We start from the raw sequence: 27,988 nt of genomic DNA, 5'->3' as shown, positions 1-27,988 counted from the left end.
GGAAAAAGAAAAAGCAGGATATCTCAAAATGTTAGAAAGAGAAAGGAGCTAAGATTGGGAGGTTTTAAAAAGACTCGAATTTACTGCTCTTCTGGAATGGTAATTTTATACTGGTAAGTACAGTACATCTCACTTTTGTCTGGTTTCCATATGTGTTTGTCATTTTGCTAATTCATAAGTTTGTACAAAAGAGGCTGGATCTATACGAGTACAGAGAAGAGACGATGATGGCTTTTGAGGCTACTGTGTTTATTAATGACTGCTTTGAATGCTTTGACCATTGGCTTTCATGCTTAGATTTTGATTTTGTGAACTCCTTTTGGTCTTTAGTACAGACCATGTAAGATCCACGGTCAATAAACAAAAAAACTGTGGCTGCCAGGCATGTTAGGCAAAGCAAGGCAAGTTTATTTATATAGCGCATTTCGTACACAATGGTAATTCAAAGTGCTTTACATAAAAGAAAGTAAAATAATCATGAAGAAAAATAACAACAAAAATAAAACAAGCAATTTTAAAACTTTTAAAATTATTAAAATTTTTACTTAAAATGAATTTAAAAACAGTTAGAAAATGATTTTACATAAAAAACTCAGTTCGGACATTGTACAGTGCTCAATCAATAAATGCACAGCTAAACAGATGGGTTTTGAGTCTAGATTTAAATGTGACCAGTGTTTTAGCACATCTGATTTCTTCTGGAAGCTGATTCCAGCTGCGGGCGGCATAGTAACTAAAAGGTGCGAACCCTTGGTATTTCTAACTGACTTGATCCTAGTGATCTGAGTGGTCTGTTAGGTTTCTATTCAGTGAGCATATCTGCAATATATTTCGGTCTTAGGTCATTTAGTGACTTATATACGAGTAAAAGTACTTTAAAATCAATCCTAAATGTAACTGGAAGCCAGTGTAAGGACCTGAGGACTGGTGTGATATGCTCAGATTTTCCGGTTCTAGTCAGAAACCTGGCAGCAGCGTTCTGGATGAGCTGCAGCTGTCTAATGCTCTTTTTGGGAAGGCCAGTGAGGAGCCCATTACAATAGTCCACCATGCTGGTTATAAAGGCATGAACAAGTTTTTCCAAGTCTTGGCTGGAAACAAAACATCTAATTCTTGCAATGTTTTTTAAATGATAGTATGCTGATTTAGTTACTGTTTTGACATGACTACTGAAACTAAGGTCTGTCTCCAGACCGTGAGGGGCTGACGCGCTGTTTTGTCTTTATTTTATTATTAAAGTTTAATTTGATTGTCAAAACATAAAATAAAGTCCAGGCCCAGTCCTCTCTTGTCCTTCACTGTCTTCGCTCCTGTTTTATATCCTTCCATCTGCTCCATGGGACTCGAGACCGGTTGGTCGAGCAGGTGTTGCTCATTTCTAATCACTCCACTGGCCTCGCCCCATTTCCACGGCTCTCGACCCGCCCCACTCGTCACACACACCAAGATTCCTGACTTGATTTTTAGTTGTTTGACCCCTAGAGTCAAGGTATGCATTCTCCTTGAAAACTTTATCTTTGTTTCCAAATGCAATTACTTCAGTTTTTTCCTTGTTTAACCGAAGAAAGTTCTGGCACATCCAACTATTAAATAAATAAAAATAAATGTTAACAAATTTATGCATTTAGCAGACGCTTTTATCCAAGGCGACTTACAGTGCATTCAGGCTATCAATTTTTACCTATCATGTGTTCCCGGGGAATCGAGCAATGCTCTACCAATTGAGCTAAAGGAACACTATTAATTTCATCAATGCATTGGCAGCAGGGAGTCAATGGGGCTGTAGTCATTTGGAGATATGGCTAGGTAAATCTGGACATCATCAGCATAGTTGTGAAAGACAATTTGATTCTTTCTCATTATTTGACTTAGTGGAAGCATATACAGGCTAAACAAGAGCGGTGCAAGAATTGAGCCTTGTGGGACTCCACATGTCATGGACGTCCACTTAGACTTATGCTCTCCTAGACTCACATAATAGCCTCTCCCTTCTATGTATGACCTGAACCATTTGAGTACCATCCCAGAAAGCCCAACCCAGTTTTCCAGTTTCTGTAGAAGTATGTTATGATCAACAGTGTCAAACGCAGCACTGAGATCTAGCAATACCAGCACCGATATTTTGCCAGAGACACAATTTAAGCGAATATCATTTATTATCTTAATGAATGCTGTCTCTGTGTTGTGATGCAGTAGATATTGGTCTAAAATTGCTGCTAAGTGTTCCATCTGTTTTGGAAGTCCAGCAAGTAACTTTGTTTGAAGAATCACAATCCTTTGTAGAAGTTTGCAGCAGTTCATGAAACAAGTAGATCCAACAGGAGGTATTTTCTCTCTCTTCTGTTTGAATGTAGGCAGTTGTTATCCCGTCGCCGTCTCAGGAATGTAAGCTGCTAGCAATGGGAGGCAAAATCTTCTTTTTGTAGAATTATTCCAGTCCCAAAGTTTTTAGTTTTAGCTTTTGTGCCAAAAATCTGTTGTTTGAGCACTGGGGTTTGAGCAAAGGGAGCATCTACTTGTTTCATGATCTGATGTAGTAAAAAATCTTAGAAAAATCTGAGAAAAGTACAGAAATAAAAAGAAAATTGCAGAGCAGTAAGCTAGAACGGCCGAACGGTTCAAAAAAGGACTGATATCATTCGGGATATAAGCTCATCGGTGGCCCTCAAATATGTTGCAGTAACAAATACAGCACAGTTATGCAATTAATGATGTCTTTTTGCAGAAATATGCACTTTTTTGTGTGTGTGTTGGCCTTTGGAGCATTTATAGTAAGTGTGTGTTCTGCAGCTGTGTTAATTTCGGCCTATCCCTGTTCCTTCTCACTTCACCCATTGCTTCGTGTTTTTCTCCGTTTTATCTAATAAATGTGAAAATATAGCTTATAGGAAAACCTCTCACTAAAATCTGCAGAAAATGTACTCCCCCACAGGCCATCCAAGATGTATCAAAATTGCTACATGCTAAATTTCTCCAAATCTGTTTAAAAAAAAAAATCTTTTTTTTTTTTTTTTTACTATTCTTTTAGAAAACTAAATGTGTACATGAAATAACTGTTTAAATCCATTTAACTATAATACTAACACTAGGTTAAGTCACCAAAAATGTAAATTATTTACTTTTTGTGTTGTTACAAGCATTACATTAATTTTGCATGTTTAGCATTCATTAAAAAGTTCCTGTATAAATGTGTTACAGTGTGACTTTTATTGCTGTGTGTAACTGTTCTTTCAGATCATCCCCCATAATGAGGTGCATGAGGTACATCCGTCTTATTTTTTTCCTGATTTTTCTTGGTGCTGCACTGGGCATCTACTTTATACAAAGTGGCATGTTTGAAAGCAAGAAAAGCACACTTGCACGCTGGTATGCATAGTCCTTTCTTCATATTTATTGCTCTTAGCCTGTATTGGTTTACTGATATTTAGAAACTCTTAAAATGATCTACACTATTCTTAGAGCACCTGTGCACTTTGGTGATTTTAGTAACAGGGTGTTTCTTCGACTTGGAGCACTTATAGTCTCTGAACTTCTGCAGCAGGTCTCAATTATGTTCCTGAAGTATAACACTGCACATTTTTGTATGTCTTCTTCAACTCATCTGTTCATTAGTAGAGTAGAGTTTAGTTTCAACCTTAAGCCAGCTAATCAAGGTCTTACTAGGTATACCCCTGCTATAAAGTAGTGTGAGCCTGGCTTAATGTGAACTCTCTTAGTCCAAATTTGCTGAAAACAACCGATGAAAACATCACAATAATCCACACAACTGTCCACTCATTCTGATAAAATCAGAACCAAAATATAAATAAGCTGTTTCCTCATAAAAGCAGTTAATTCAAGATAGTGAAGCTTTTCCTTCTTTGACATCAATATAAAAGTACTGTACGTCTCTGATTCCCACTTGGAAAGAACCTATACTTGTATATATGCGCATATATGAAACCTATAGGCTGTGTATATGCACATATATGCACATATATGATTATATATATGCTGCATATATGCTGCATATATGCTGCATATATGCTGTATATATATACTGCATATATGCGTATATATACTGCATATATGGTGCATATATGCGTATATTATGCCACATATAGGCAAAATTGAGGTGCATATATGTGCATATACAGGAAATATAGGTCTCCTGTATTGCTTCTTCATATCCATATATAAGCCCTATACATACAAGATATGTCTTCTATATAGCTAATGGCAGGATCTGGTCATTTTGTAGCTGTTACGTGATGTACTGGTGTTTGACTAGGGGCGAGACGTGGGCTAGTGACGCCATATTTTCAGAAAATGTACGGATTCGTCGTCGAGACGAAACGCAAAGGCGGCGTTTTCAAATATATCCACTCTGGGACCCTGTTTCAAAACATCGGTTTCACTCTTCCAAAATGCCAGATCCGTGTGGATGAAAAATCTGATAAAAAATTTGTGCGCCAAAAAAAAGAGGAAAAAATAAAAATCTCCGACACCCTATCAAACGTCCTTTGATAGTGCAGGAAGGAAGAGGAGGAGGCAGGGGGGCAGGGTTTCATATTTTTTTGAAGCACCCCTGGGCGCCGCCATTGGCTAGCGAACCCCCACCTGCTGTTAGCATTCCATTGACTCCCATTCATTTTGGCGTCACTTTGACAGCGAAAAACTTTACATCTGAGGCGTTTAAAGACTCCATTTGTCCATTCATTATTTCTAAAGAAACACGAAAATGTATAAAAGGCTCCATTACCTTGTATCTTACGTTATGGTCCCGTAGAAGCAGTTTTTGTAAAAAATAGGCTAACGATTGCGTCATAACCAGCGACTCTCTGTCGCACAGTAGAGAAATTACCGTATGGACAGGAGGAGAAGCTCGCAGGCAATCTTTTACTGTCTATGAGGCTATCGGGGGGATGTGGAGGCATGAAGCCCAGGGCTATCTGTCAGTCACTACGAGTTATGTCGAATGACATATGGGGTCCTATGGAAAACGGCAAAACCTGAACACCGTCACAACCCTGTGGCGCTGCAATTGTCAGCAAGCCGTGGCGCGCCACAAAAGCTACGCTTAAGGTCGTAACCTTCCCAAAGCCCCAGCGCAAATTCACTGACCTTGATACCGAAGGGGCCAAAGGGTGAGTACATTGCTTCTGGAGAAGGATACGCTGCTGTTCCGCCCACACAAAGTTTGTGGAAGGGATTTCAACCTTTGGAGAAATATTGCTTCAAATCTTCCCTATTTGTTCCCTTGCCAACTTGGCAAGACGATGGGGAAGCGCGCCTTAGGAAAAGGTGGCTATGGAGATCACATCCTACCTGTAGGGAGTTGATGTGGAGATACTGATATGGACTGACCCAGGGGGCAGTACTACATGTGGAATGGGCCTCAAAGGCAGGTTCTACCTTAGAGTAGAGATGGAACAGCTGCCAGAAGAGACTGACAGAGCAGGTCTGTCAAGGGAAGACATGGGTTTGCCAAGAGGGAAACCTTACCGTGGAAGGATACACAAATGGGATTACCCATAGGGAATCAAGCCATATGGGCTGACTGGAACTCCGGACATGCTTACACCAGTGCTAGGCCTGGCGACAGACTGCTCCGCCAAGTCTGACCGCCAAGGGTGCTGGAGGATGCTCGACCAGGGTATGCCAACCGGGGAACTCTACTGGGAGAAGAAAGGCACTCGCATCCATGTGTTGGGGGAATGGTGCAGCAAGCTACACCCAGCCAGCCCTTCCCGTGAATTACCTATTACCCAACACATGGGAAGAAACTGGCTGTCCATGATGGTTGTAAAACCTTGCGAAGGTATTAGGTGTTGCCCACCCCTCAGCTCGACAGATGTCTGCCAGAGATGCACTGTGCGGCAGTGCATAGGAGGAGGACACAGTTTGTGTGGAGTGGACCCTCATCCCCAGGCTCGCCTTGGGAATGGTATGCCAAGGTGATGGCATCCACTATCCAGTGGGCCAACCTCTGCTTGGAGACAGCGTTTCCCTTCTGCTGACCTCAAAGCAGACCAGGAGCTGCTCAGAGCTTCTGAAGCTCTGGCTGTGGTCCACGTATATGCAAAGCGCTCTTACGGGTCATAGCTGGATACATTATCTGCCTCCTCCAGGGACAGCGCTTGCAAGTTCACCATGGGGTCTCAGAAGGGAGTGGTGCAGGGGCATCGCTAGGCCCTTTTTAGGGGGGCTTCACCCCTAAACTTATGCCTAGCTCTCCTAAAAAATTATTTGATTAATTAATTGGTGATCTTGTTTTGTATTATTAAATATAATTTTGTATTAAGTAATAATGAATCATTAGTGTATCATGATATACATTAGAGTATATCATGATTAGAGTAATATATATTAGAGTAAGAGTAAAGGGATCTGTGATTTTTTTTTTAAGTAGTTGATTTATAGAAGTGGCAAATTGATAATTCATGTTGTTATTTTTAATAAATAGAAATAAATACATAACAGATTAAACATATTACCAATAGACAATAACATTAATACATGTTTTGTCTATGTTCTCAATGAATATTAGCTGGTTAGTTAAATGATTTGAAATAAAATAAATTTTCAGGGAATGGCTTGATGTATAACCAACCGTATTGTTGATTATAAAGCCACTTCAGAGCATAGGTCTGCCATGTAGAGGGGGCTCTAGCCTGAGTGATAGTATCTACCACTGCTGGTAGGTCTTCCGCGTCCTGTCCAGAAGCCACACGTGGAGGTTCCAAAGATCTGGAAGAAGGTGCCAAATGGTGCCCAACCACTGAGAGAGGATGTCCCTCCTCAGGGGGATGCGCCAGGGAAGGGCTATCACGAGGAGCATGAGTTCCGAAAACCAGGTCCAGGTTGTCCAGTAAGGCACAACCAACAGGACCTGTTCCTCGTCCTCCCTGACCTTGCACAGTGTCTGTGCGAGCAGGCTCACTGGGGGAAACGCATACTTGCGTAGAGCCCGAGGCCAGCTGTGTGCCATTGCATCCATGCCCATGGGGGCCTGGGACAGGGAATAGTACAGCTGGCAGTGGGAGGACTCGTGGGAAGCAAACAGGTCTACCTGGGCTTACCCCAATCGACTCCAGATCAACCCAACCATCTGGGAATGGAGTCGCCATTTCCCAAGGAAAGTGAGCTGCACGTTTGAGCTCCCCCAGGATGTGGATAGCGTGCAGCGACTTGAGCTGCATCTGACTCCAGAGGAGGAGATGGCGAGCGAGTTGAGACATACAACGTGATCATAGACTGCCCTGTCGGTTGATGTACGAAACAACCGCAGTGTTGTCTGTGTGGACCAATACGTGCTTGTCTAGCAACAGTGACAGGAACTGCCATAAGGCTAGATGCACAGCCAGCAACTCCAGACAGTTGATGTGCCAAAGCAGTCGAGGTCCTGTCCAGGACCCTGAAGCTGCCTGCCCGTTGCATGTCGTGCCCCAGTTTTGCGGGCACAAGTGTACCGCAACCACTCTCTCCACCTGGGGAATGTCCACATACACCCTGGCTGCCCCACCATCGAGGGTGATGAGGATGTAAGAGGGAGACGTGCGGCTTCTGACAATGAAAGAGGCCGTCCACGACTTCATCAACTCTTCATGCACGTCTGGAAAGAAAGGAACCAGAGCAGAACGAGGTTGTGAGCCGCGCTCTGTGCAAAGAGACCAATCGTCCAGCTGTGTGGGCTTGGGGCTAGGCGGTGTAGTCACCTCCAAACCAATACTCACGGCTGCCCGGGCAAGCACGGCCAACAACTCCTAGTCAGATTTGGCAGCAGTAACAACACCCGAGGGGGGAAGCCCCTCTGAATCTGTGGCCCGGCGGAGAAGCTCTCACTGTAATCCTCAGATCTCCCAGAGCGCCAGCTGGCGGTCCCCTGCTCGAGCCAGGGAGACCGGGATGGGAGGCAACAGAGGGGTCTGCTGCACTCCCCTTGAGGAGTGATCGCAGCTATGCCATGTTCATACGCCCACAATGCACATTTCACCTATTTATACCCATAGGCTCGGGGAGTGGCTCAGATATGTTAAATCCACTAGCCAATTTTCATTCGGCGTTTTCTCTTAAACTCAGAGATGATTGGCCTCCCAGGTGATACCCCATATGTCGTTCGACATAACTTGTAGTGACCACCAGATAGGGAACATTGTTTATTGATAAACAACAACAATATCCATAGTTTCAAATAAACAATCACCTTAAATAGTCAGTACTGCACATCATAATTCCAATTCATGGAAACATCAGTGTGAATACTGTTATAAACAAAAAATAAAACCTTTACACCTTGACAAAACTGTAAACAAACAAATGTGACTCAAATATCTTAGAACTTTTCATATACCAAAAAAAAAAAAAAATCAATTATTAACATTCAATTAAAATTGTATGTATAGTGCAATCAATAGTACATTTTCTTTCCTGTTTTAAATAGAGGTCACTGATTGGGAAAATTCACACAGGATATTTTTAGAAATTGATAAGCCTCAAGATAGCTGTATGTAGCTTAAACCTGTCACGAATGCACACACGAAACGAGAGATCCAATAGCAGTGCTTAATGGGTAATCCAAAAATCAATATCCAGAACAGGCAAAAAGGTCATAACCATAGAATCAGTCCAAAACAATAAACAAGAACCAAGAAAAACACAGGAAACACGAGAAAGCCGGGTGACGGAAAACAAGGACTCCATGACAGAGATAGAAAACAGACCAGTTTATATAGATGGGTGAAGCCAATGAAAGTGGTGACAGCTGAGTGCAATTAACAGGTATGCAATTAACTGTGATGAAGGGACAAGGCTTTGTGGGAAATGTAGTGCCTGCAGTGGGGTGCCTATGGGGAAGTGAGACCACTAGTGAACACCCAGGGAAACACAGACCAGACACTGTGACAAAACCCTTTTCACATTTCTGTGTTTCTCAGCAGCAGAAGTCGTCATAGTTGGGTAAACTTCGAGAGCAGTGAATGGAAGAGTACCACAAATATATATTTTTGCATTCTCATTTGCTCAAATAGCAAAATAAAAAATCTACGATAGATTTTTCATGACTTAATCAAAGGAAAATTTTAACAGAGACTGATAACAGCAGTCAAAAGAGAGAATGATGTCAAATTTAGTATCCCTCCCAAAGATGCTGCATTAAAAACAGCTTTGAATTAGCATTAACTAGATTTTTAAAATTTGATACAAATGTGACATAATTTTTAAAAATTAAAATATACTAAAATTTTGATGATTTATGATGCTGATGACCGCTGACCGTCTTGTGAAAATGGGCCATGATATCCTCCTGAATGCCTAACAGATACAGTAGAAAAATAGTGCACTTTTAATTGCTTTTCTGTATAATGCTGAAAAGAACACAGGCACTCATAGTAAAGTGGACTCATGTGGGCGGGTTCATCAGCAAGTAGCTCCTCACCACCAGGAAAGACTGCAGTGCTGCTCTCACCAAATGGGTCTCCTGTTATTAACACAGCTGTTGTAATATTCTGTGTAGGCTGTTCATTGAAAAAAAGAGGGATTTACCTAAAATGACATAACAAAATATTTACATTTATTCATTTAGCACCAGCTTTTTTCAAAGTATCTTAAAAAAAAGAGGAACACCACAGGCAATTTATTTTTGTCATATAAGTGAATTGAAGTGAATATATAGTGCTTCTCAGTGAATTAGGATGTCATGAAAAAGTTCATTTTGTTTTGGTAATTCAACTCAAATTGTGAAACTCGGGTATTACATAAATTCAATGAGCACAGACTGAAGTAATTTAAGTCTTTGATTCTTTTAATTGTGATTATTTGGCTCACATTTAACAAAAACCCACCAATTCACTATCTCAACAAATTAGAATATGGTGACATGTCAATCAGCTAATCAACTCAAAACACCTGCATAGGTTTCCTGAGCTTTCAAAATGGTCTCTCAGTTTGGTTCACTAGGCTACACAATCATGGGGAAGACTGCTGATCTGACAGTTGTCCAAAAGACAATCCTTGACACCCTTTACAAGGAGTGTAAGCCACAAACATTCAGTGTTAAAGAAACTGGCTGTTCACAGAGTGCTGTATTCAAGCATGTTAACAGAAAGTTGAGTGGAAGTAAAAAGTGTGGAGAAAAAAAGATGCACAACCAACCAAGAGAACCACACACAGTTGTCGTATTCCCCTTGTTAATCCACTCCTGAGGCATCTTACCTGGGCTAAGGAGAAGAAGAACTAGACTGTTGCCCAATGGTCCAAAGTCCTCTTTTCAGATAAGAGCAAGTTTTTAATTTCATTTGCAAACCAAGGTCCTAGAGTCTGGAGGAAGGGTGGAGGTGGCCAAAAGCAGTGTGGGCAGGTTAAAAGTTAAATGACCATGGTGTTGGTGTGCTTGACTGGCAAGCAAACTCACTAGACCTGAACCCCAGAGAGAATCTATGGGGTTTTTCAAGAGGACAATGAGAAACAAGAGACCAAACAATGCAGATGAGCTGAAGGCCAGTGTTAAAGAAACCTTGGCTTCCAGACCACCTCAGCAGTGCCACAAACTGATCACCTCCATACCACGTGGAACTCAGTGAGAGAATCATGTCAAAATTGTAAGCGCAGAGAAAAGAAAGACGGAGCTGTACATATTGTTTATTTTGGGAACTTTTTGCCCCACATGCACAACACGTAATTTAGACATTTGAAACAGTTCGTTTTTTTAAACATAAAGATTGGTTCTAGACAGTCAATCCGTTTTGCAATTCTTTAAACTGTTGTTTTCGCTTGCAAATCACTGTTCACAAGCTTGCAGTACTTTTGACCGTATTTTAGCGAAAACGACGTGCCATAAGTATTATGACAGAAAAATGGAAGAATGCAGATCATATTTATTTTGCTTTAACATGAAGCTGCAGTTTCACAATACATTAATTACACTTATGGGTGTCAGTAAACTGCTGGAAACAATTTTTTCTTATGCTTGAAATTCGGGATACACCTTTACAAAGCTTTTCGTACAGTTTACAGCTTACAGTTTTATGTACACTTCCCTAACTCTTACCCTGCTTATGCAAATCTATTTGGGATTAAATTATTAGGTGTCCTACAAGATGGCTGAGCTTTATCAGTTTCTGGGTCGTAGGAAGGAGGAAAGAGAAGTGAGGAAACAAAGAGGGATATTGAGAAGCACCCCGCAAGTGTTGGTATTTGGACAAGGCACGAGAATGCAAGTGAAAGTCTGCAGCCGGGCCCTGTAGTGGGGACCCTTTTGCTCTGATTGACCATAGCATTGATAAGCTCAGCAGAATCGTGTGATTGGTTACAGTGCACAGCACCGTAAAAACATATGTCTCTAGCTCAACGCCAGCCAAAGCTTGAATGCAGAATATGTTGCACTGAACGTTCTAATCACACCAGTGTGGTCATATAGAATTTTTAAAAAAGTATTAATCTATATCTATAATTTTTTTTTTTTTTATGGGGGGGCAAAACCTGTCAGCCCACTAAAAGATAGCCAGCATTTATAGCAGTGATTTGTTTATTGCTAAGAGCTATGGATGCAGAATGAACTGTAAGCTGTCATGCATGCACTAAATTGCGCAGCATGATTGAAGCTAAACAGACTTGATTTATGCAAAAACAGTGCAGCATTGATCTGAAGTGCCTCGTAAAATGTCAATTTGAAGAAACACTCATCTGTATTAACTTTTCAGTTTCTTCTATTTGTGTTACATTATATATTTACAATGATTCTGTACCTTAACCTTCCTTTCTCTTACTATTTACCAAGCAATGTTATTACATCTGCTTACTTTATTCTGTTAAACAGCTTAAGTCCTGAACAATATAATATCTCAAGGTAAGTATTATTTACATTTTGCTAATTAATCTTAAGAGGATCCAGTTTAGCTGCTCTGCCTAACCTGTGATATTTATATGTTTGTCAAGTTTGACAGAACTCATTGGGCCAAATGTTTCTTGTAAAGAAGCTAAACTCACGAGGAAAGTTGTGCCACATGAAATGGATAACATACTTGAACACAGAGCGAATGAATACAAGCAATATCAACTCAGGTTTAACTGGATTTTTCTTCATCTTGCCCACAGTCCTGTTAACACAACCCAATCCTACGTCATGTTACCATTTGTCATGAATGTAACTTTAAATGCACATTTGATTTTTTTTAGAGCATTTTGACTTTTATCTGTGTATCTTTGTTGTTACACCTCTCATTGAGGATTGACTTGCTCCATTATATTTTCTCTAAGCAAGGGTTGCAGTTGAAATTTCCAATGATTATTCTTTCATTAGACATTCTTGGAGCCATTTATACCATTTTTCCAACATTGTGGTATTTTTCATGTCATTTTTTCAGGAGGAAGACAAACACAGATATTATTATTGCCCCAGCCAACTCTCCTCTCCAATATCCAATCACAGGTTTCAGGGTAGCTCCTCTGAAGAAAAGTTTGATACCAGGTTAACTTACATTCCTTGTAAATGGAGCAAAACCTCAGCTTATATGTTGCTTAGAATATTAAAAATGTTACAAAAGTATATTTTCCTCTGATCAGTGAATTTGAAACAGTTAACTGTGTTTTTATATCATCATTTCAGGTCTTGCTCTTCAAACACAAGGGAGAGGTTTAACAACAAACAACAGGGAGTTGTACAAGGTTAAGCAAACAATGCCATTTGTGCATCTTTTTTTTTTTTTTTTTTTTAAGGACAATTATAGGTTAAAGCCCTAATACACTGTAAGAAGAAACATTTTTATTTATTTATTTTATTTAACTTGTAAATAAAATAAACAGTATTTACAAGAAAATATTATTTTACTTTTTCAAATTCAAAATTTCATGTTTAATTCAGTATTACAGAAATGATGTAATAATTTATGAAATTAGCTATTTCTGGGTGAAAATAGTTTCTAAGCCAATTCTCTTTTGAAGTGTATGAGTTACTCATTCACAATAGATGCACTCTAAAATGCTGTTTTCACCATAAAATTCTGTTCTAGATGTGAATTTAAAGTACTTAATTTGCATTAACACAGTGATGTCTGCAGGTGTCTTTGAGTGTGAAGAGTGGAGTGCTCTCAGTGGAGGATCTTCTGGATGGAGATCAGGTGGAGGGACAGGGTCAGAGTGAACTGACCATCTCATCCAGCAACCTCACACAACTCAACGATCTGCTGTCCAGAGTGACCTACACCAGCACCATCTACCACATCAGAACATCAGACCTGGGTAAAGGCTATTTGTACAGGAAAGACACTTAGACTTACAATATGTACTATGTGTTGCTCAAATACACAGTGAAGAGGCAGGATTAACACTCAAGTTACAAGATTCATGCTAGCCAGTTGCTTCAATGTTTTAGAAAAACAAAAAAGATGAGTCTTTAGATGTTTCTTGAAAATGAGTTAAGACTCAGCTGTACGAATTGAGATTGGGAGGTCATTCCACCAGCTGGGCACAGTCCAGGAAAGGTCCGTGAGAGTGATTTTGAACTTCTTTGGGATGGCACCACAAGGCGTCGTTCACTTGCAGAGTGCAAACTTCTGGAGGGCACATAAGATTTAACCAGTGAGTTTAGGTATGTTGGTGCCGTGCCAGTGGTCGTCTTGTAGGCAAGCATCAGTACCTTGAATTTGATGCGAGCGTCTACTGGTAGCCAGTGTAACCTGATGAGGAGAGGAGTAACATGAGCTTTTTTTGTCTCATTGAAGACAACCCTCGCTGCTGCATTCTGGACCAATAGCAGAGGCTTGAACGTACATGCAGGAAGGCCCACCAGGAGAGCATTACAATAGTACAGTCTGGAGAGAACAAGAGCTTGGACACGAAGTTGGGTGGCTTGCTCTGACAGGAAGGGTCTAATCTTCCTAATGTTGTATAAGGCAAACCTGCAGGACCGGGTCATTGTAGCAATGTGGTCTGTGAAGCTTAACTGATGATCCATCACAACTCCTAGGTTTCTGGCTGTCCTCGAAGGAGTAATGGTTGATGAGCCCAACTGTATAGAGAAGTTGTGATGAAGCAATGGGTTAGCTGGAATCACCAGGAGTTCTGTCTTCGTAAGGTTAAGCTGAAGGTCATGGTCATTCATCTAGCTAGAAATGTCACTCAGACAGGCTGAAATGCGAGCAGCTACTGTCGGGTCATCTGGCTGGAATGAGAAGTAGAGTTGGGTGTCATCAGCGTAGCAGTGATAAGAAAAGCCATGCTTCTGAATGACAGATCCTAATGACGTCATGTAGATGGAGAAGAGAAGTGGCCAATGTACTGAGCCTTGAGGAACCCTAGTAGTAAGGTAGTGTGATTTGAAACATCACCCCTCCAAGACACACTGAAGGATCTGTCAGAGAGTTAGGACTTAACCCACAGGAGTGCAGTTCCAGAGATGCCCGTCTTTCTGATGGTGGAAAGGAGAATCTGGTGATTAACAGTGTCAAAAGCAGCAGACAGGTCCAGTAAGATGAGTACTGAGGATTTTGAAGCTGCTCTTGCTAGTCGCAGGGCTTCAGTAACCGAGAGCAGAGCAGTCTCAGTTGAGTGGCCACTTTTGAAGCCAGATTGGTTGCTGTCAAGGAGGTTGTTCTGTACAAGGAACATAGAAAGCTGGTTGAACACCGCTCGCTCAAGTGTCTTTGCAATGAATGGAAGAAGGGATACCGGTCTGTAGTTTTCAAGAAGCACTGGATTTAGAGATGGTTTCTTGAGCAGTGGGCTTACCCGAGCCTGCTTGAATGCTGAGGGAAATGTTCCAGAGTGAAGAGAGGAGTTGATAATGTGAGTAAGCGAAGGTATGACTGAAGAAGAAATCGCTTGAAGGAGGTGAGTGGGGATCGGATCAAGTGGACAAGTAGTAGGATGATTGGACAGAAGTTTGGAGACGTCCATCTCTGAGAGTGGGGAGAAGGAGGAGACAGAGAGTGTGTCTGTCATTTTGAAGATTTCCTCAGTCTGCGGTGTGGAGAATTGGTCACTGATGGTTCTTGTCTTATTTGTGAAGAAAACTGCAAAGTAGCTCGCTGTAAGAGTCCGCTGTAAGGAGGAGGTGGTGGTGGCGGATTAAGAAGAGAAGAGAAAGTCTTGAAGAGTGTCTGAGCGTCACAACAGCTGTTAATTTTGTTGTGGTAGTAGGATGTTTTAGCCGTGAAGACATTTGCAGAGAAGGAAGAGAGGAGAGACTGATACACCCTGAGGTCGTTAGAGTTTCTTGATTTCTGCCATTTCCTCTCTGCAGCCCTGAGTTTAGAGCGATGTTCACGGAGAACCTTGGACAGCCAAGGGGCAGATGGGGCGGTGCGTGCTGGTCTAGTCAACAGTGGGCAAAAGTTGTCCAAGCAAGATGTTAAAGTGGAGCACAGAGTGTCCGTAGCACTGCTCGGGTCCAGAACTGAAAACTGAGAGAGTGCAGGAAGTGCGGATGAAACCACAGAAGATAGGCGAGATGGAGAGAGTGAGCATAGGTTCTGTCGAAAGGTGACCTGCGTTGGAGTGTGAGGCGCTTCAGGAGTAAGTGCTAGGTTAGCAGTAATGAGGAAGTGGTCTGAGGTGTGCAGTGGAGCAACTGAAGAGTTGTATACAGAGCAACAGCGCATGTAGATGAGGTCCAGTTGGTTGCCTGATTTGTGAGTCACTGTAGTAGACACTAGCTTGAGATCAAATGAGGCGAGCAGAGTTTTGAAGTCAGCAGCCTGGGGTTTATCTAGGTGGATGTTGAAGTCACCAAGCAGTACCAGAGGAGTACCATCTTCAGGAAAGTTTGATAGCAGCACATCCAACTCCTCCAAGAACTTTCCCAATTGACCTGGGGGACGATAAATCACCACAAAGTATATTTTAACAGGGTGGGTTACAGTAATGGCATGTGATTCAAATGAACCAGTACCTGTAGGTAATGGCTGAAGATCAAATTTCCATTCTTTTGATATAAGGAGACCCGTACCTCCACCCCTCCCAGTGGTACGAGGAGTGTGGGAACAAGTGAAATTAGTGGAGAGGGCTGCAGGGGTGGCAGTATCTTCAGGTGTGATCCAAGTCTCAGTCAGTGCCATGAGGTTGAGACCGGAATGAGAAGCAATAGATGAAATTAAGTCTGCTTTGTTAACTGCAGACTGGCAGTTTCAACTGCTCTGTGTAGGCTACAGGTTTCACGGTTCATGAATGCACGTCTCCAGCTGTATTCATGTTACGTCATGTTGATTGTTTCATGTGGGTGTTGCCGCTGATCGTCTGATCAGTGGCAGGTGCTACTCATTCCAACTGCCTATTTAATGCCCTATCTTTCGTCTCCTGTTTGTCAGATCGTTGTTTGTAGATTCGTGGCTGATGTCTGATTCGTGTGTTCCTGCTTTGCTTTGTCTCCTGTCTGGTTTCTGTTGGACCTTTACCTTCACGCACGGATTATTATCACCGCATTTGGATTTATCACCACCGTCATCGTCATCAGCGCATTCAACTCGTCTACTCACCAGTCTGTGCTGCCATCGTGGTTCCTGCGTCATTCTCCGACCTTCCATCATCTCATCTTGTCTAATAAACTCTGTTTACTTGCTTTTGTCTCCTGTCATCCATACTCGAGTGTCACAACAGGAGCAATGAGCAGCATAGAGCGCCCTCTCATGGCGACCAACTGGAATAGAGAGCGTAGTAGTAGAGGTCAGAGGGACAGACTGTAGGTTTGTCAGACAGGCCTTCCTGCGATGTACGTAGCGTGCTCTTCGAGTGTTAGTAGTGATAGTAGAGATCTGAAAGCACATAGTGACTACAAGTGTAAGATATATTTGAGAACAAGTTATACAAAAAGTAAAGAAAGGGGGGGGGGGTGCAATAATCAAGTGCCGTGTCGGTGTCCTTGTTCGGTGGAGTCGCGCAGAGTCTATTGTCTTTACACTCGGTCTTCACACGAGGGTTGCCACGACCGCTGCCGCGGTGAAACCTACCGCTTTTGTATTTGCCTGATTACCTGTGATTGATGTCAGCTGGCCATGCCTCACTATTTAGCAGATTGAAAATGGGCAGTCCCGCGAAACCAAGCGCTACTTTCAGCACGTATTTACCAGGGTAAGACAAACACAATTTAAACCAAAACCTTTCCTAGCAATGATGATCACACAGTAGTCTAATGAGAAAACGAGACAAAACACTCACAGGATATCATGCTAGCAAGAAACCGAAACAGGATTGTTGGTGTGATTTTGCTTTTATAACCATTCAGTAAACAAAACTTAATATTGTTACTCACCTTTTACACACAATATTGCTGTCCTATGCATTATTCGGTCTATTCTTTATCCTCTGACAAAGCCACAGCAGATTAAACCATATCTCCTCTCTCTGAGCAAGTTAATTAGTGGTGATGATTCATTCTTGACTGAATTTGTGTTTTGATCGAATCTGTTGAGTGAATGATTAGTTGATTCACTCATAAAGATAGATACTTTTGCCGTATATTGGGATAAATTTGTGAAGAAAAGTCACTGACAAATCCCCACCGCTAATGCAGTGTGTGGGCTAATAATCCCAGAAGAGAGGAGTGATAACATAGCATAATGTCTGCTGTTCTTTGAATTTCTTTTTAATAAAGGCTCATTTAGATATCTGTAAATATTAGTTTTATCTTCTTTCCTTAGTTTATTTCACTTTTGAGGACCACAAGGCCATATTTCCAATCATGATCAGGAGACCGTCAGTTCCTGTTTTGTATGACCCAGGAAAAGGTGATGTAGGTGCAAAGTCCTATGTTAACTTCACTGGAACAGGAAAAAAGCTTCTTACTCGTCACAGAAGTCAATCAAAAAAGCGCAAGTTTAATCCAAACACAAAATTACAAAACTATACAAAATCCTGATGCATGGCTCCTGTAGCCTTTCCTATGGTTTCACCTGTTAAACCTTTAACTGTTGTTACCTTGAACGTTTAAACAAGAGTTATTTTTTTTTATGACAGACGAAAACGGTAAGAAAACTGTTTCTCCCTTATTTCCTATACACGAACAACTACCCAGTTCAATCTTCCGCCCAAGTGGGCGTAACCATTAAAGAAACAGAACAGAAATTAGCCTGTACATCAGAAAACATAGGAATAGGAACAGTATTGAAATATATATATAAATATATATAAAATAAACACAGGAAAAAACAGAACTACCTCAGAAAGAAAGATACAAATATGATATATTCAGTTTATGCTTAAAATCAACACTCCAAGAAACAATACCATACAAATTATTGAAACGTAAAATTGGCTCTTACACACCAGCCCCTAATTGTCTTTGTGTTTAACGAAACAATTAACAACCTATTTATACTAAAGAGCCAAACAAATTACATAAAAGAAAGATACCAAATAGTTTCAACAGAATCACCAAATTTTTTTTTTTTTTCCCACTAAGATGTTAACCTGAATTTAGGTGATAAACCCATAACAGATAGGAGACTATAAGTCTGCCTCTAAAAGTAAACAAAGCTTAGTAACAGGACGTAAAAGAATGTTTGTGCTTGTTTTCACTCGGGCCTGCCGCACAAGACCTTTGTTGTCTGTGAATGATTGTAGCACACGTCCCATTACCCAAGAGTTTCGTGGTGCGGAATCATCAGCAACCAATACAACGTCCCCAGGCTTGAGATTTTGTACTAGGCTTTGCCACTTTTGTCTTTCTTGCAGGTCTGGTAAGTATTCTTTGATCCAGCGCTTCCAAAATATGTCAGCCATATACTGAACTTGGCGCCACCTACGTCTGGAATACAGGTCTGCTTTGTCAAAAACCCCAGGAGACATGGACGGCTTTACTTTCAACAGCAGCAAATGATTTGGAGTAAGGGCCTCCAAATCGTTTGGGTCATTGGACACCTTAGTGATGGGACGACTATTGATTATTGCTTCCACCTCACATAAGAGTGTTTGAAGACTTTCTTCATCAAGAGACTGCTGTTTTACAATGGAGTTGAGAATTTTTCTGACAGTCCGTATTTGACGTTCCCAAACTCCTCCATGGTGGGATGCAGTTGGAGCATTGAAAATCCACTGTACACCTTTTGCAAGCATTGTGGTTTGAATTCTGTCATTATTTAAACTTTGTATGGCCTTTTGCAACTCCCTTTCTGCCCCAATGAAATTTGTCCCATTGTCGGACTTGATTGTTTTAACCTGACCCCTTCTAGAAACAAATCTCCTTAGTGCATGAATGCACGAGTCTGTATCTAAAGAGCTGGCGACCTCAATGTGAACAGCTCTTAACGTCAGGCAAGTAAAGATTACCCCATATCTTTTAATCAATGTCCTTCCTCTTTTGATTTCAAATGGGCCAAAATAATCAATGCCTACATTTGTGAATGGGGGTTCATCTGGCAAAAGCCTGTCACGGGGAAGGTCAGCCATGAATTGTTTGCCTGTAGTGCCGCGCTGGCGTTTACAAATTGTGCATTGAGATAGGATTTTTCTGATGGCCGTTTGTGCTTTTGGAATCCAGTATTTTTCCCGTAACTTTGACAACATGTGATTACGGCCGCTATGACCCACATCTGCATGAATTGATCTTAAGATCAGATGTGAAACAGGATGGTCCTTTGCTAAAATAGCAGGATGCTTGGCCTCCTCAGGCATAGATGACCTGCTTAGTCTGCCACCTACTCTTAGAATTTTGTCTTGCAAAACTGGTGACAACTTGTAGAGAGCGCTGCTGTGTTTTACAGTTTTACCTTGCTGGAGGGCTTTGATTTCCTCTGGAAACATGATTGTTTGGCTGTAGCGAATGATCTCTTCCTCAGCTTTTTCAAGGTCACTTACAGTCAATGTAACCCCTGACAGTGAAGATTTGAAGTTTTGAAGTTCAGAATTCACTGCTAGATTGTCTCTTAGACTGTGGCACAGCTCATTTCTTTTTTCCATTAGCGTCTTCAAAGTGCTTTTAAACTTGAGGAACCATGCAATGGCTCTTTTCAAACGGTACCAATCTGAGTAGTGTGAAAAGAACTGAGAAGTATAGTCAGAATTATCTGCACTCACTGCATTTACGCAGACTTCCTTAACTTCCAAATCATTAACAGATAACTTAAGGGTGTGACTAGGCATTTTTGGCCACTCTGATACTGGCTTTGTCAGAAAGGATGGACCTGTGAGCCATGAATTTGCTTTAAGGAAAGCATCTACAGTAAGTCCTCTTGAGGCAATGTCGGCCGGGTTGGAAGAAGAATTCACATACCTCCATTGCGACACCTTTGAGAGCTCTCTGATTGCAGTTACCCTGTTGGCCACAAATGTACGGAACCGTGTGCTTTCGTTGTTGAGATATTTCAGGACTGAAGTACTGTCTGTCCAAAATACAGACTCCTGAAGAATCAAGTCCAATTCAGATTTCAGCATATTGTCCATTCTAGCAGCCATTGTAGCTGCAGTAAGCTCAAGACGTGGCACGGTAACTGTTTTTACTGTAGCAACCCTTGCTTTACCCATAACAAATGCACAATGTTGGTTACCTCTGTGATTCTCCATGAGCAAGTAAGACACTGTGCCAAACCCCAGCTCACTGGCATCTGCAAAATGATGCAGCTGCGCTGAGGTGATTTCACCAAAGTTAAGTGGCTTCATGCATCTTTCAACCTGAAAGTCATTCAAGTTCTGAAGACTAGCCAGCCACAGATTCCACTGATGTCTGAGAGTTTCTGGAATCTTGTCATCCCAGTCATGTTTTGTTCTACAAAGCTCCTGCAGTATTTGCTTTGCAGGAAGAATAACTGGAGAAAGTATTCCAAGGGGATCATAAATGGAGCTGACCATGGACAATATACCTCTCCTTGTCAGAGGCTTTTCCTGTAGGGTTACTTTGAACTGCAAAGTGTCTGTCTCAACACACCACTGAACCCCTAGAGCTCTTTCCAATGGTAACTTGTCTTTCTCCAGGTCCAAATCCTTCACGGTCTTAGCTTTGCTCTCCTCACTTATGGATGCAAGTACAGTGCGACTGTTGGACATCCACTTGGTCAAATTAAATCCTCCTGATGCACACATCTCCCTTAAGTCATGCATTAGAGCAATACCCTGCTGTTCAGTAGCCACAGACGTCAAACAGTCATCCACATAGAAATTCCTAAGGACTGTCTGAATTACCTCTGATCTATGCTGTGCACTGTTGTCCTTTGCACACCTTTGCAAAGCGTAGATTGCACAACTTGGGGAGGATGTAGCACCAAATAAGTGGACACTCATTCTGTATTCCTCCACTTCCTGTGCAGTGTCCCCTTTAGGCCACCAAAGGAATCTTAACAGATCTTTATCTTTAGCAGGAACTCTGACCTGATGAAACATCCCTTCTACGTCTGCTGCAAGGGCAATCGGCTTATGTCTGAATCTCGCCAGAACACCAATAAGAGAATTATTCAAGTTGGGTCCTTGCAACAGTTGCGAGTTGAGTGATTTTCCTTGGTAGGTAGCTGCGCAGTCAAACACCACTCGAAGTTTGTGTTTTTGTGGGTGATACACCCCGTGGTGTGGGATGTACCAGATTCTGCCAAGGGTTCCTTCAATTTCACTTGCAGGGATTTTCTCAGCATGACCTTTGAGTAGCATGTCCTCCATGAAACTACAATAGTCCATGTAGAAAGCTGAATTTCTTTTGAATTTTCTTTTTAGAAATTGTGAACGCAGAGAAGCTACAACATAGTTGTTGGGAAACATTACATCCTTTTTTTTCAAAGGAAGGTCAATGCAGTAATGCCCATCTACAAGCTCTATGGACTGTGATACAGACTTCATAAACTGTCTATCCTCAATGGACATTTCCAAATTTTCAGCTTGTTCACATTCAGGAAAATCATACCTCATTTGCTGTTGGATTAGGTTCTCCAAAGTTACCACTGAAATCCTGTTTGCCATCACCTGTGTCCATCCTGTGTTTCTGTTAGTTTGGATGTTCTCTCTCTCCAAAGGTCCATTTATAATCCAGCCCAGGATGGTCTTGACAGCATAAGGCCCATCTCCTCTACTGTTGATGACCTTCCATGGCTCAAGAATCTTAGGTACATTTGTTCCGATTAGTAAGCCAATACCGGCATCGATCTGAGGAAGATGCACCTCTTCAAGATATTTCCATTTCTTAACATCCTTCTGTTGCGGAATGTTTTCTCCTTTAACTGGAATCTCTTTTTGAGAGAACACCTGAGGGAGATCCACAAAATTATTCTCGTTCAGTCCACTTATTTCCAGTTCGGTGCAAACATGTGTACTAACAGACCTTTCCTGTCCCATAGTACGCAGTAGGATGTTTGTTTTCCTGCCAGTTAGTTTTAATTCCTTCATTAGCTGTTCTGTACAAAATGTCGCAGAACTTCCTGGGTCCAAGAAGGCGTAAGTCAAAACTTCCTGATTGCTTTTTTTGGACTTAACTCTAACTGGTACTATGGCTAAAGAGCACACCAAATGACCAGCCCCAGTGCAGCCACAAGTTTCGCTGATGACAGTGTCAGTGACAGTTAAGGAGCTATCTCCATCTTGAGATTTTGGAAGCACTGGCTTCCTTTCTGGGAGATGAAGAATGGTCGGATGCTTTAATGAGCATTTTTGACAAGTTAGTCTTTGCATACAACCTTTACTCATGTGACCTGGTAATAAACAACCATAGCACAAGCCTTTAGATTTCAGAAAGTCAAGTTTTTCTTTGTGTGGTTTATGCTTCAGAATGCTGCAAACGTCCAATCCATGTTTTTTATTACAGCATAAGCAGAGGGTTTCATGGCTTGCTTTTGCTACATCCTTTTCCTTTGTTCTTTGTTTTTTGGGTTCTGGAACAGGTGTCACACTTGTTGCAAATGTGGTTTTCCTTTCTTTCACTTGCAAGTTACTTGATCTGTTTGTTTTGAATTTGAGATTGTCTTTTGCCATCGTGTTATCCTGAATATTGCCAAACAGTGGATGCGAAACAATCTTTGCCTGCTTGTCTACAAAACTAACCAAGTCACGGAATCTTGCTCTCAAGCCAGTCCTTTCTTGAAGCTCACAGGCAACTGCTCTCCATTTTTCTCTCAGTTTGAAAGGAAGCTTGGATACAATTGCACGCATGTTGCTTGGACTGTCCATTTCCTCAACATATTCCACACTGTCAATGGTGTTGCAACAACCAGTAAGGAAAAGAGCAAACTCATTTAAGGCTTTATTATCCTCAGGCCTTAAAGCTGGCCAGTTCAATGCCTTTTCTGTATAGGCAGTGGCGATTGTGTAATCATTGCCAAAATGTTGGTAGAGTAGTCTTTTAGCCTCTTTGTAGCCCCTTTCAGAAGGCATGTGTTGACAGCTGCGTACCAGAACCTTTGGTTGCCCCTTGGTGAACTGCTCTAAGAAGTACAATCTGTCTTTGTTATTTGTTGTCTTATTCTCTACTCCATGTTCAAAGGCTCGAATAAAGAATGTGAAATCCAGTGGGTCTCCACTAAACACTGGAATATCTATAGGCGGAAGAGTAGATAAAGACTGCTGTTTTATGAAAATCTCAGCAATGTCATTTTGACGTTGCATTATGTTGAACAAGCCTCCTGTATCAACATGTGAAGGAATTCTCACATCTGACCTTGTTGGTTGTGATTTAGCAAAATCATGATGCACATCACTGTCTCTTGGAACTGAATCAGTATTAGGTGCTAGCTCACGAGAAAATGTTTTTGGCCGTACTACTTGATTAGGTGTAGCTTTAAGGGTTTCTGCAATAGTGGCAGCCCTAGCTGCATTACCAGATGCATCAGAAACACTACGAGCTGGTTCATACATAGACAAAACCTGAAGTTTGGCTTCAGCCGCAGCAATAGCAGTTTGGAGCTCTAAATTTTCCCTCTTTGCTTTGAGCTCAGTTTCCTCTCTCTCAAGCTCTTGTTTCTGTAATAACGCATTAGCTCGTGCCAACAGCTCTGCCCTTTCAGTTTCAATTTTCAGCCTAGAAGAAGCTGTAGATGAAACACCTGAAGCCACCTGACTACGAGAATTTTTTGGAAAGAGAGGCAGTTGTGAAGAAGATATAACCATTGAGGCACTGTCATTACATTCAACCTCTGCATCACATTGCTCTGCCTCCTTGGATTGGAGTTTTACTTTTTCAACCCAGTCTTTAACCTTGTCTACAAAGTGCTTAACTGCTTGAGACTTCGGTTCGAACCAATGTAACTGATCTAAATATGCCTCATCATCTGACATAAGTTCTCTGGTTGCATAATTAATGTCTTGGAATGCAGCAAAGGACTGTGCAAACTCACCATTTATGCAATCATACACAGTGTCAACATTACCAGAGTCCTCAAGCAAAGCTTCAATTTCTCTCATTTGCCTTGTTAAATGTCCCAGCTTGTCTCTTCTAGTTCCCAACAAGTGATGAAGCCGTTCCTCTTGTGCTTTAACAGTCATCTTCGGCACTCTTTTAGAGGCCGCGTTCAATTCCTCTGTTTCCATAGTAATCAATGTTCGTGTTCAAAGCGCGCATTGCGTTCATCACGAAAGCAGATGAGATCGCCCTCTTGCGATGCTGTGTGGAAACGCAAACATGGCGGGACCATGACGCAGCAAAGTTCAGCAATATTCAAAGTCCAATAATATCCCCAAAACTTCCGAAAAAGTTGTGAAAGCTCACTAAAGTCCGATCAGCAAAATCCGTAGTGTATGTAATCCAAATGGCATCGGAGAATCTCAGCCGAGAATCCCGCGATAGTCCGTTAATATCCAAGTAACGTTATGGTCTTTGATGTTGCGTGAATCACTCGATAATCTTCTCGTTAAAAACAAAAATATTGCTCGCTTCAAACGAAAAAGAGAAGTTTTCTTACTTTAAATGTAGGTGCAAAGTCCTATGTTAACTTCACTGGAACAGGAAAAAAGCTTCTTACTCGTCACAGAAGTCAATCAAAAAAGTGCAAGTTTAATCCAAACACAAAATTACAAAACTATACAAAATCCTGATGCATGGCTCCTGCAGCCTTTCCTATGGTTTCACCTGTTAAACCTTTAACTGTTGTTACCTTGAACGTTTAAACAAGAGTTATTTTTTTTATGACAGACGAAAACGGTAAGAAAACTGTTTCTCCCTCATTTCCTATACACGAACAACTACCCAGTTCAATCTTCCGCCCAAGTGGGCGTAACCATTAAAGAAACAGAACAGAAATTAGCCTGTACATCAGAAAACATAGGAATAGGAACAGTATTGAAATATATATATAAATATATATAAAATAAACACAGGAAAAAACAGAACTACCTCAGAAAGAAAGATACAAATATGATATATTCAGTTTATGCTTAAAATCAACACTCCAAGAAACAATACCATACAAATTATTGAAACGTAAAATTGGCTCTTACAGGTGAGACCACCACAAAAAAAAAAAAAAGATTATGACACTGGATATGCTTACATAAATGTAATGTGATATGTAAGTTTAACAAGTGAAATTGTCCTGAGTAAAACATAGTTCAAATTTGTGCACAGTTAAACCAAGGAACTCTTTTGTCTCTCAGATATCAACTCACAAGTGACCATAATAACCAAGACCTTTCTGAGGTATAAGGAGCTGGGTGTCCTTATCCAGAGTATCAGGAAATTTTACCCAAAGATCAAGATCATTGTTGCGGATGACAGCCTGAAACCTGAAAATGTGCCTGGAAACAACATTGAGCACTACATCATGCCTCCTGCACAGGTAAACATGTCATCACTTACACATGTTCAATAGGCGAAAATTAGTGCCTACTGTCAGCTCTTTATATCATGCACCAACAGAGGGAACAAACTGATCTGACAAAACTCCACAAACATGTCTGTTGCTGTTTGCTAGTTCGCTGTAAATTGACCTGTGGACACCAAGTGTTGATGACCTGGTAATTTATCACTGCTGATGATTTTGGTATCTTCTCAGGGCTGGTTTGCAGGCAGAAATCTGGCTGTATCTCAACTCACAACTAAATACTTCCTGTGGGTTGATGACGACTTTGAGTTCTTGAGTGAGACACGGATCGAGAGATTTGTGGAGATTATGGAAGCGCTTCCGGAACTAGATGTTGTAAGTATGAATGGATATTCTTTTACGAACTAGAGAAAAGTCTTTTAGCAATATATACTTGTTGTAAAAGTTTGTTTTCTGTGATTAGCTTGGTGGTGAGGTTTCAGGGGACCAGTTCTACTTTGTTCTGGAGTATGACGAGGGAGATGAGAATGACGGCGGCTGCCTAAGACGTATTAGAGAGTTTCATCAACCACTTCCAGGTTATGATGGCTGCTTTCTAGTGGATGGTGTTGTGAATTATTTCTTAGCTAGGACTGATGCTGTACGAAGGGTTGGCTTTGATCCGTTCCTCAAAAGAGTCGCTCACACCGGTAAGTGTACCATCTTCATTGATTGATTCCAAGCACATTTCATTCTTCTAATGTCTTCCCATGTCCATTCATTCTTTGTTTCCATGTCTCATCTTTGAATGATCACCACTGACTTCAGAGTTCTTCATTGATGGAGTTGGCAAGCTGATGGTTGCTTCTTGTAAAGGCCTTTCTGTTGGTCACCAGACACATCGGGCACAGGATGAATATGACATTTATAGGAATCAAGGACCAATTGAAAAAGAGCAAAAACTGGCTCACCATTTCTTTAAGAACTATCTTAACTATATCAAGTACTGATTAGTAATAATTAGTAAACAATCAATCAAATCTGATTATCGATTACCGTATTTTCTTGACTATAAGTCACACTTTTTTCATAGTTTGGCTGGTCCTGCAACTTATAGTCAGGTGCGACTTATTTAACAAAATTAATTTGACATGAACCAACAGAAAACAACCAAGTGATAACATTACCCTCTACAGTCGTGAGAGGGCACTCTATGTGCTGCTCATTGCTCCTGTAGCCTACACAGAGCAGCATAGAGCGGCCTCTCGCAGCTGTAGACGGTAATGTTTTCTCTTGGTTCTTGGTTCTAAATAAATGTGACCTATAGTCCAGTGCAACCTTTATATGTTTTTTTCCTCGTCATGATGTATTTCTGGACTGATGGGAATTATACTCAGGTGCAACTTGTAGTCTGAAAAATACCGTAATCACAAAACATCTGCCAGTCATGTCACCTAATGGATAATGCTAACGGCGGAGGACAGAAAGTGAGCTGCATGACCAAAGTTTGCATTAAGAATGTTTTTCTAGTAAGTGCTTCTAACAACTTGCACTGTTTGTTGTTTCAGTAGCAAAATTCTGATATTCAACTCTTACGACAAGCTTGTAGAAAGGCCAAGCACAAACGGAAGAAGGATAAATTATCTATTTAATTTCAGTTGTTTAAAGACAGTTTATCAGCTTTTTAGTCTGCTGCTTAGTCTGCTAAGGCTACTTATTTTTATGATTTTAATTATTTTTTCAAAACCCTATACTCCTAAAGTTCTGTTTTCAGTTATTAATTCTGTTGTTACTCCTTTTGTTAACACAGTGACTGTTGCTTCCGATGCTCTATGTGGATGCTTGAAACACTTAATTGATAAAATCTCTAATTTGAGACCCAAAGGCCCAATTTCAGTTCTACCCCTTAGCCCTTTCTACCCCCAATTCTACCCCTTTCCCCTTCCCCTCCGTTTCGTGGGTTCACATGAAGGGGTAGGGGTTTCTTTTGGTTGTAGGGGTATGGGTAGGGGACGGGCCAGACAGTCCCTCATATAAGTTCATATTTACTCAAAGAAATGTTAGCAAAAAACTCTTATATTTGCTAACGTCATACTGTATCGTTATAGACTGCATGATAGTGCCACAACATATTTTCATGTCTGATAAGGGCGTTAATGGGCTATGGTAGACATTGAGGGGCGCTAGTCCCCCCACCACTTTTTTTTAAATATTGCCAATTCGAGAGAGAGGGATCAAAGTTGAGTGTATGCGCATCTATGCGTTTCCCTTTTTAGAGTGTTTACTTAAAAAAACAATGATTTTATACTCTTGTTCCTGGAAAATATAATGTAGCAATTTAGTAAAAACTGTTATTAATAAAAGTTTTTGGTCAG

The 27,988-nt window shown here is 41.1% G+C and overlaps 1 protein-coding gene across 2 annotated transcripts; it reads left to right on the top strand.

The window, feature by feature from the left end:
* On the top strand, positions 1-27,975 carry LOC127953621 (beta-1,4 N-acetylgalactosaminyltransferase 1). Of its 2 annotated transcripts, XM_052552853.1 has the most exons (10): positions 1-113; positions 3,235-3,366; positions 12,342-12,445; positions 12,584-12,642; positions 13,035-13,215; positions 17,610-17,696; positions 25,468-25,649; positions 25,866-26,009; positions 26,098-26,323; positions 26,442-27,975. In XM_052552853.1, the coding sequence occupies exons 2-10, from the start codon at positions 3,248-3,250 to the stop codon at positions 26,621-26,623; spliced, it is 1,284 nt and encodes a 427-aa protein (XP_052408813.1). In that variant the 5' UTR covers positions 1-113; positions 3,235-3,247; the 3' UTR covers positions 26,624-27,975. The 2 variants fall into 2 exon arrangements, with proteins under 2 accessions (XP_052408813.1, XP_052408814.1); XM_052552854.1 differs by lacking the exons at positions 1-113; positions 3,235-3,366 and adding an exon at positions 11,462-12,039.
* The last annotated feature ends 13 nt before the right edge of the window (positions 27,976-27,988 follow it).

The sequence above is a fragment of the Carassius gibelio genome, chromosome B3, assembly GCF_023724105.1.
Source record: "Carassius gibelio isolate Cgi1373 ecotype wild population from Czech Republic chromosome B3, carGib1.2-hapl.c, whole genome shotgun sequence".
In the NCBI taxonomy this organism is placed as follows: domain Eukaryota; kingdom Metazoa; phylum Chordata; class Actinopteri; order Cypriniformes; family Cyprinidae; genus Carassius; species Carassius gibelio.
This window is presented reverse-complemented; position numbering and strand designations above follow the sequence as displayed.